General features: G+C 48.4%; 2 protein-coding genes across 2 annotated transcripts in view; one reads left to right on the top strand and one right to left on the bottom strand.

Annotated features, from left to right (window-relative positions):
* Window positions 1–1,767, bottom strand: part of LOC138359406 (sialidase-like) — an 8,945-nt gene extending 7,178 nt beyond the window's left edge. The window contains exon 1 of the mRNA XM_069318539.1: window positions 1,737–1,767. Within this exon, the coding sequence (XP_069174640.1) occupies window positions 1,737–1,767 (31 nt within the window). The remainder of the gene's footprint in view (window positions 1–1,736) is intronic.
* Window positions 1,768–8,467: 6,700 nt separating this feature from the next.
* On the top strand, window positions 8,468–9,700 carry LOC138359405 (mucin-4-like). Its single transcript, XM_069318538.1, has one exon. It carries the CDS (start codon window positions 8,468–8,470, stop codon window positions 9,698–9,700), a length of 1,233 nt encoding a protein of 410 aa, XP_069174639.1.
* The last annotated feature ends 300 nt before the right edge of the window (window positions 9,701–10,000 follow it).

The following is a 10,000-nucleotide window of genomic DNA, read 5'->3' as shown; positions in this document are numbered from 1 at the left end:
GATTGGAACCATAAAATTGGTTCCATAAAACCGGAGATTGGTTCCTGATTGGAACCAATCCTGATTGGACGGTGCTACGATGGATGAAGGATGAAGGAGATAGCAATCAGAGCTACTTGCAACTCATCTCAATTAGAGATTTGACGGAGCTCCGGGGGCTCTGAGCGCTCTCTCTAAGAGCTCAATAGCGAAGCTCAATTCCTACGTCGGAGATTCACTCAAGACTCAACTGACAACAAACCATAACAGTTGTTTAACTCCAATAGGTACCTATTTACTGCTGGGTGAATAGAGGTATCAGGTGAAAGGAAATTTATCCCAACCGTTTCTGTTCCGCCCTGGAATTGAACCCGGGTCCAATGGTTGTAAGCCGAGGACGTAGACCACTGTGCTAAAGGACTTATTAATGAACGACGCAAAAGTTATGTTTATAATAGATTATATTAATTAATATTTGTATAAATGTCATTTCAGACGTTAATCGATATTTTCAATATATTTTTTATGCCACTAGTAGCAGCCCAAATGAATAAAAAATAGCTTTTTGAATCAAATATTAAATTAAAATAACTCAAAATGTATGTAACTTGCTTGCTATACAATGAAAAGACAATGCAAAATAAGTCTTGTACATTTTTGCAAAGTTCACCTGCATAATTGACCTAATATTAAGATAGATATTGAGACCATCCCCCAATAAGACTCCCTTCTCGCTAATGTCCCCATATACAGCAGTACACCGCCTCCTCCTCCTCAAACAAATTCCCCGGCATTTGCCATAATCACCGATTCTCTAAAGCAATCCAAAATAATTCCCCGTAAAATGCACGCCCCTTTGAAACAAAAGACGAGCGGATGTAAACAAACCCGGCTGGCAAGTGACGTCACACAGCGCGCCCGGGTCCCATTTTCCCGCCCTTTCTGCCCCCTATTACGACGCCCTTCGTCTCCGCAACGACACCATTCAAATTGGGGTAAAAGGCGCTTTTGTGGAATTAAGCGGAGTTCCTTATTACAAGCCTCGACAAGAGCTTGGAGCCGCTATAAAAGGGAGGTAGAAGAGACCCACACAGGCACGCCCCGGCCTCCCTATCATAGCCTAGCGCGCAAGCCATGATAGTCCTTATCAAGATTTAACCATAACGGCGCCAGCCACGGCGCCAATCGAGAGTAATGGCGGTCCGTATGAATGTTAATAATGCTCTGGATTTTATGGGTTATTGGGCGTGGTAGCAGATGGTATAGAGTACTGAGAGCAACGGAACAGGAGGAGATATCAGTGTGGAGAATTAAAAAAGGGGAATGATGCAGAAGAGAAGATAGGGAACGGAGGAACGGGAGGAGGAGAAACGGAGGAACGGGAGGAGGAGAAACAGAGGAACAGGAGTAGCATAGAGAAGGAACAGAGATAAGAAATACAGAGTTCATAGAAGAAAAAGAACAAAAAAGCGAAACCAGAGAATGACGGAGGAGGAGAAACAGATAGCAAACATAAGGAGGATAAACAAGAAAATGAAAAGATAAGAAGAGGAATATGAAGGAAAACAGAAAGAGGAGCAGGATAACGAAGCAGATAAGAAAGAACAGAATAAATAAAAGAGAAGCAGAAACCGTAACGATAGGAAGAGCAGGACAGAAGAAGAGAGATGGAACAGGTGAATACATAAAGAAAGAAAGAGAATATAAGAGAAAGGATAATAAATAAGGAGACATTTTGATCGCTGTACAGAACCTACGTGAGACCAGTCGTAAAGTATGCAGCCCCATCGTGGAGCCCCTACATGAAGAAACACATAATCTCAAAAAAGTTTAGAAGTTTGCAACGAGGCTCGTCCCAAAATTGCGAGGGATGAGGGCATGAAGAGAGACTGAAGGAACTAAACCTGACTAACCTAGAAAAGAAGAGGGAAAGGGGAGACATGTTAGAGACATATAAAATACTTAGGGGGGATTGACAGAGTGAAAAAAGAGGAAATGTTTACAATGAATCCCAACATTACAATATGTAAGGAATGGAAGCTTTAGACTCAGATGAGTCCTAGATGAGTTCTAGGTGAGTCCTAGATGAGTTCTAGGTGAGTCCTAGATGAGTCCTAGATGAGTCCTAGAGATGTTATTACACACAGAGATCACACTAACGTGATGCATCAAATGAACAAATCCACAAGGGCCGTGAGGAGGATTCGAACCTGCGTCCGGGAGCATCCCAGACACAGTCGATTAAGGCAGTGTCTGCGATGCTCCCGGACGCAGGTTCGAATCCTCGTGAAGGCCCTTGTGGATTTGTTCATAGCGATGTTAATTACTTGTTGTTAGCGCGAGAGTAGAGGGAAATGGAATTAAAGGAGCAGGTTGTGGAAGCCAACTCCATTTATAATTTTAAAAGTAGATATGACAGAAAAATAGGTCAGGAATCATTGCATTAGACAACCGCCGGGCAGAAAAGCGGGGGTCCAAGAGCTAATACTCAGCCCCGCTCCTGTGCCAGGTAAGTCCACTACGGGCTCACCATAGCCCGTGCTACTTGCCCCGCTCCTGTGCCAGGTAAGTCCACTACGGGCTCACCATAGCCCGTGCTACTTGCACCGCTCCTGTGCCAGGTAAGTCCACTACGGGCTCACCATAGCCCGTGCTACTTGCCCCGCTCCTGTGCCAGGTAAGTCCACTACGGGCTCACCATAGCCCGTGCTACTTGCCCCGCTCCTGTGCCAGGTAAGTCCACTACGGGCTCACCATAGCCCGTGCTACTTGCCCCGCTCCTGTGCCAGGTAAGTCCACTACGGGCTCACCATAGCCCGTGCTACTTGCCCCGCTCCTGTGCCAGGTAAGTCCACTACGGGCTCACCATAGCCCGTGCTACTTGGAACTTGTTCCGAGTAGCTGAATCTATAACAACAACAACAACGCTAATGCTTTACCACTTACGGGGCTATTCATGCCCATGCCACCTCTTGAGTGGCTTAATCTTTATCAATCAATCGCTAATGCTTGATCCTGCAGGCACAAATAGATAAGTACATATAATGAATACACACGCAAGCACAACTAGGTGAGTACACCTACACACACAGGTTCTTTCACCCTCATGCCCCTGTTCACCTAGCAGTAAATAGGTACCTGGGAGTTAGACAGCTGCTACGGACTGCTTCCTGGGAATATATGTGTGTGTGTGTTAGAGAGAAATATATGTTATAAACATGAGGAAAAATAGATTGGTAGAAAGGCGGGGTCCAAGAGCTAATAGCTGGATTGTGCAGACACAAATGTGAAATACGCACACACACGCACACACACGCACACACACACACACACACACACATGACAGTGATGTGGTGGAGGCTGACTCCATACACAGTTTCAAGTGTAGATATGATAGAGCCCAATAGGCTCAGGAACCTGTACACCAGTTGATTGACGGTTGAGAGGCGGGACCAAAGAGCCAGAGCTCAACCCCCGCAAACACAAGTAGGTGAGTACACACACACACACACACACACACACACACACACACACACACACACACACACACACACACACACACACACACACACACACACACACACACACACTAGCCACACAGCTGCCAAGGGTCTCAGCTGTGGACGAAATAGGCTGCAAAATTTATTCCTACCCCGCTCCTCGTGGGTTGAACCCCACCACCCTCCGTCTACTAGACGGACACACTTCCCACAAGCCCTGGGAGTCGAACCAAGGCTCCTCGCATTCTACCCTCCCGTATACAGATATTTCTTAGCCTAGCGTGCCGGTTGGAAACTGAAAATATGGAGTGCAGGCAGGAGGAATATACCAGTCTCTCTGCGCCTCTACACATCCCACTGCTTCTTCCGATATGCAGAGGAACACTCTTCGCTTTCCCGCCCAAATGTATCGCTCGCCATCGCCTGGAGTCAGCGCCTTCAAGACGATATATAGCGCCGTACAGAGTCCTTGACACCTCAACAGTCCCCGGACAGTTAATGGCGTCAGCGCGGGGCTCGGTAACCGAAAGGAATTACAACTATCAAGACTAGGAACCGTCAGGGCAGTGGAACTCGCACAGGAGGAGAGGAGAAAAGCGGCGAATGTCTGGTAAAAATCGAGTGTGTCTGCGTCTTCACATCGCTATCCAATAAACAAGTTTAAAACTCTCTCCTCACATGTGCTTTTCTCAGATTAGGCGCATTGGAAATTCATGTGAAGCTTGACCTGTGCTGAGCGAAATGTCAGAGAATTTCGTCTGGACCCTGAGGATTAGTTGATTATCGTAGCTTATATGGCCCCCGGCTGGCTCATTTGCTCGCTAACTCATCTGTTGTGCAGGTATAACTGGTATAATTGTGCAATGGGTGCTCGCTGCAAGGCGAATTATACCCCCAAAATGCCGCCACAGAGAGATAAAAACACAAGAATGTCGCACAGAAAACGGAATCCCAAGCCAAAAAGCGCGCGCGATTCCGCCCGCGTCCCTCTACCCTCCCATCCCCCGTCCCTCCTGCCCATCCCCGGGCCTTTTTCTCAATAGGATTTGGCGGGAAAATTCATGAAATCCATTTCTTGGGATCGATTGGGGGAACAGCAGCTAACAGGGGCGTGATGTAGCCCTGCTTATCCCCCTCCACAACCCTGAGGCGCCTTTCTCAGTCCCCCCTGATGGAACTTTCTTCCACTTCTCTCCCTACATGAGAACTTTATCTCACTTCTCACTCCGTAAAAACTATTTCCTCCATGACTCTTTTTTTTGTGGGTAGGGCAAGGGGAGCCGGTCGGCCGAGCGGACAGCACGCGGGACTTGTGATCCTGTGGTCCTGGGTTCGATCCCAGGCGCCGGTGAGAAACAATGGGCAGAGTTTCTTTCACCCTATGCCCCTGTTACCTAGCAGTAAAATAGGTACCTGGGTGTTAGTCAGCTGTCACGGGCTGCTTCCTGGGGGGTGGAGGCCTGGTCGAGGACCGGGCCGCGGGGACACTAAAGCCCCGAAATCATCTCAAGATAACCTCAAGATAACCTCAAGATAACCTCAAGTGAAGATTTTTCAATTGTTTAGTGGAAATTTTTGTTGATTTCTTTCGGTATTTATTTCTGAAGTTTGTTGTTCATATTTCCTTTTGTTTATTTACTAACTGGCATACCCGGGGGTGCCCGGGTCGCCCCCAGATCTGTCTGTGTGACTGTCTGTCTTCCTGTGTGTATATCTGTCTGTCCCTGTCTGTTTGAGGGAGGGATGGTTTAGACGACATCTGGGTTGTGAGACAGTTACTTGGGTACCCCCAGATCTGTCTTTTTCACTCTCTTTATCTCTCTCTCTCTTCCCTCTCTTATCTCTGTCTCCCTCTCTCCTCCCAATCGCATCTAAGAAACGACTGACACACATATAAGAAGCAATAGTGGTTCGCAACGTTGTTGTTGTGTTAGATTCAGCAACTCGAAACAAGAAGTTGCAAGTAGCACGGGCTATGGTGAGCCCGTAGTGGACTTACCTGGCACAGGAGCGGGGCAAGTAGCACGGGCTATGGTGAGCCCGTAGTGGACTTACCTGGCACAGGAGCGGGGCAAGTAGCACGGGCTATGGTGAGCCCGTAGTGGACTTACCTGGCACAGGAGCGGGGCAAGTAGCACGGGCTATGGTGAGCCCGTAGTGGACTTACCTGGCACAGGAGCGGGGCAAGTAGCACGGGCTATGGTGAGCCCGTAGTGGACTTACCTGGCACAGGAGCGGGGCAAGTAGCACGGGCTATGGTGAGCCCGTAGTGGACTTACCTGGCACAGGAGCGGGGCAAGTAGCACGGGCTATGGTGAGCCCGTAGTGGACTTACCTGGCACAGGAGCGGGGCAAGTAGCACGGGCTATGGTGAGCCCGTAGTGGACTTACCTGGCACAGGAGCGGGGCAAGTAGCACGGACTATGGTGAGCCCGTAGTGGACTTACCTGGCACAGGAGTGGGGCAAGTAGCACGAGCTATGGTGAGCCCGTAGTGGACTTACCTGGCACAGGAGCGGGGCAAGTAGCACGGGCTATGGTGAGCCCGTAGTGGACTTACCTGGCACAGGAGCGGGGCTGTAACAAGTAGCACGGGCTATGGCGAACCCGTGGAAAAAAAAGGTTTGTAATGTTGCACGGGTGTGTGTATATATATGCTTGCAACGTGTACAGTGGAAGATTACGGGGTTATTCATGCCCGTGCCACCTCTTGGGTGGCTTAATCTTCATCAATCAATCAATCAATAGGTGTGGAGGACACTTGGGAGGTAGCTTGCGGAGGGTGTTGGGCACCCCGGTCCTCCTAAGGCCCCACAACGTCAAGAAACCGTCGTACTAACGTGCCCTTATCCTATCCTACCAGAGAACCCAAAACAGAAAACGGGAGAATACGTCAATTTCACCAGTCGCTTCCATTTTCTACTACGACGATTTTTGCCCTTAGGAAGAACATACGTCAAAATGCGACGTTCTATTAGAAGGACAGGATGAATACAGGTATTCATACACCATGGATGAATTCATACATTATGAATACAGGTCATTAGATTTTTTTTAATTTTGCAGACATCAGTGAATGATGTTTTATATCATACTAAGAAGAAAACAAAAAAGGGAACAAAATAATCATTGGAGTTAGTATGATATTCCATTGTCATGGGGGTCGTCATTGGCACCATGTCAGGTGGCACTCGCTTCACTTGTGTCAACCCAGACCCCACTACCCTGGCCACGTAGCCCATATAGCCATCAGGGGTGCAAAGTTGGGTGAGGCTAGCCTTAGGCATCTGACTTCCAGCCTCGAACTGATAGTATTCTAATATATATAACCATAGATCTCTCTCCCTGCCCCCCACTCTCTCTCTCTCTCTCTCTCTCTCTCTCTCTCTCTCTCTCTCTCTCTCTCTCTCTCTCTCTCTCTCTCTCTCTCTCTCTCTCTCTCTCTCTGTCCTCTCTCTCCCTCTCCCTCTCTCTCTCTCTCTCTCTCTCTCTCTCTCTCTCTCTCTCTCTCTCTCTCTCTCTCTCTCTCTCTCTCTCTCTCCCGCATCCTCCCTTCCCTCCCCTCCCTCGCCCACGGCCCTCACCGCCCCTCTCCCAAGGGAGAGGTAGTGGGGGGAGAGTGGTGTCAAATTAATATGAAATAACAGGGTCAATTATTGCGATAACGACAAAGGGGACCCGCCCGGCCCACTCTCAGATCTGATTCTTGCTGCCAGGGGGGGGAGGGGGAGTGGGAGGGGGAGGGGGGAGAGAGGGAGGGGGGAGAGAGAGGGAGAGAGAGAGAGGGAGAGTCGGTTAGGGAGAATAGGATATAGACTAGAAGGTCCTAAGATGGGTCTATCCGTTGTCTAATGTATGGGTGTGATTTGCTGGTTGCGGGTTCCCCCCTCCCCATTCCAAGGATAGGGGGGGGGGGTATGGAGAAGCGTTTGTATGTGGGGTTTGGCCCCTCCTACATCAACCCCCATTCTTCCCCACCACCCCCCTCCCCCTATCCACCACCACCTACAACCCCCCCTCTCTCTCAACCACCACCTACAACCCCCCCTCTCTCTCTCAACCACCACCTACAACCCCCCCTCTCTCTCAACCACCACTACTACCACTCTCAATATTACCTCACACTAGGGGGGGGAGGGGTCTGTCATTGGCTCTATAAATGAGGTATGAGGCACCTCACATGTCTCCTCATTTCTCCCTTCTACCTCCTTCTCCCTCACTCTTCTCTCTACTTCCTCCTCCTTCTTAAGCCGGTAAGGGAGCCGGTCGGCCGAGCGGACAGCACGCTGGACTTGTGATCCTGTGGTCCTGGGTTCGATCCCAGGCGCCGGCGAGAAACAATGGGCAGAGTTTCTTTCATCCTATGCCCCTGTTACCTAGCAGTAAAATAGGTACCTGGGTGTTAGTCAGCTGTCACGGGCTGCTTCCTGGGGGGTGGAGGCCTGGTCGAGGACCGGGCCGCGGGGACACTAAAACCCCGAAATCATCTCAAGATAACCTCAAGATAAGCCTCCATTATCCCTTCTCCCTATTTCCTCCTCTAATTCCATTGTATCTCTATTAATCTCTTTCCAAACTTCTCTATTTGTTCTGCCAATTATTGAATCGTTTCTACCTATTCATATTTGTTTAATTCCCCCTTTCTTTATTCCTTGTTCAATTCCCCCTTTCTTTATTCCTTTCCCTATTTCATAATCTTCCCCCTTATTTTCTACCTTTATTTCCTAATTGACCTCATCCCTATTTCCTCATGTTCTCTCGTTCTTCCCTATTTTGTTCTCGCATTATTTTGAGTTCTTCCTATTTCGTCTTTTAAAAAATTATCTCCATTTTCTATTCCCTATTTTTTTTTCCTTTCATATATTTTTTTGTGGTGTATTTAATATTTACTTTTATGCACTGTTTTTGTTCCTTGTTTATCTGTTGTTCTTGTTCAGTGGTTGTTTACTGATTGTTAATCATCGCTTGGTTGTAATTGGGTTGTTGCTTATGACAATCAGATCAACTTCCACAACCAGCAGCTACCACAATCTCCATCTTCCACAATCAGCAGCTACCACAATCTCCATCTTCCACAATCAGCAGCTACCACAATCTCCATCTTCCACAATCAGCAGCTACTACAATCTCCAACTTTCACAATCAGCAGCTACTACAATCTCCATCTTCCACAATCAGCAGCTACTACAATCTCCAACTTTCACAATCAGCAGCTACTACAATCTCCATCTTCCACAACCAGCAGCTACCACAATCTCCATCTTCCACAATCAGCAGCTACTACAATCTCCATCTTCCACAATCAGCCGCTACCACAATCTCCATCTTCCACAATCTCCATCTTCCACAATCAGCAGCTACCACAATCTCCATCTTCCACAACCAGCAGCTACCACAATCTCCATCTTCCACAATCAGCAGCTACCACAATCTCCATCTTCCACAATCAGCAGCTACCACAATCTCCATCTTCCACAACCAGCAGCTACCACAATCTCCATCTTCCACAATCAGCAGCTACCACAATCTCCATCTTCCACAACCAGCAGCTACCACAATCTCCATCTTCCACAATCAGCAGCTACCACAATCTCCATCTTCCACAACCAGCAGCTACCACAATCTCCATCTTCCACAATCAGCAGCTACCACAATCTCCATCTTCCACAACCAGCAGCTACCACAATCTCCATCTTCCACAATCAGCAGCTACTACAATCTCCATCTTCCACAACCAGCAGCTACCACAATCTCCATCTTACACAACCAGCAGCTACCACAATCTCCATCTTCCACAACCAGCAGCTACCACAATCTCCATCTTCCACAACCAGCAGCTACCACAATCTCCATCTTCCACAATCAGCAGCTACCACAATCTCCATCTTCCACAACCAGCAGCTACCACAATCTCCATCTTCCACAACCAGCAGCTACCACAATCTCCATCTTCCACAATCAGCAGCTACCACAATCTCCATCTTCCACAATCAGCCGCTACCACAATCTCCATCTTCCACAACCAGCAGCTACCACAATCTCCATCTTCCACAATCAGCCGCTACTACAATCTCCAACTTCCACAACCAGCAGCTACTACAATCTCCATCTTCCACAATCAGCAGCTACCACAATCTCCATCTTCCACAATCAGCAGCTACCACAATCTCCATCTTCCACAATCAGCAGCTACCGCAATCTCCATCTTCCACAACCCATTAACAAGCCACACCAAACCAGTCTACCACACCACCAACCAACCACCCCCCCCCAATCAACCACACATCTCCCCCAAGCCTCAACTAATCCCCACCAATAACTGGCGAATCAAAAAAATGAGATTGGGATTGGCGGTGATTCAACGATAATCTCTAGGACCTCTTAGCGCTGAGGCGAGAAATTGGCCCAGTAGATCAATTAAACCCCCCCCCACCCCTCTCTCAGTAGGGGGGGGGGGAAGGATAGAGGAAAATAGGATAGGTAGTGGCTAGAGGTCTAAGAGTAGGATACAGTAAACAGTGG

This window comes from Procambarus clarkii, chromosome 90 (genome assembly GCF_040958095.1).
Source record: "Procambarus clarkii isolate CNS0578487 chromosome 90, FALCON_Pclarkii_2.0, whole genome shotgun sequence".
In the NCBI taxonomy this organism is placed as follows: Eukaryota; Metazoa; Arthropoda; class Malacostraca; order Decapoda; family Cambaridae; genus Procambarus; species Procambarus clarkii.
Note: the sequence above shows the minus strand (reverse complement) of the source record. Positions and strands in the feature narration are given on the sequence as shown.

Bases quoted from the DNA above. Each gene is read 5' to 3' on its own strand.
- LOC138359405 (XM_069318538.1), top strand. From the start codon at position 8,468: ATGACAATCAGATCAACTTCCACAACCAGCAGCTACCACAATCTCCAT.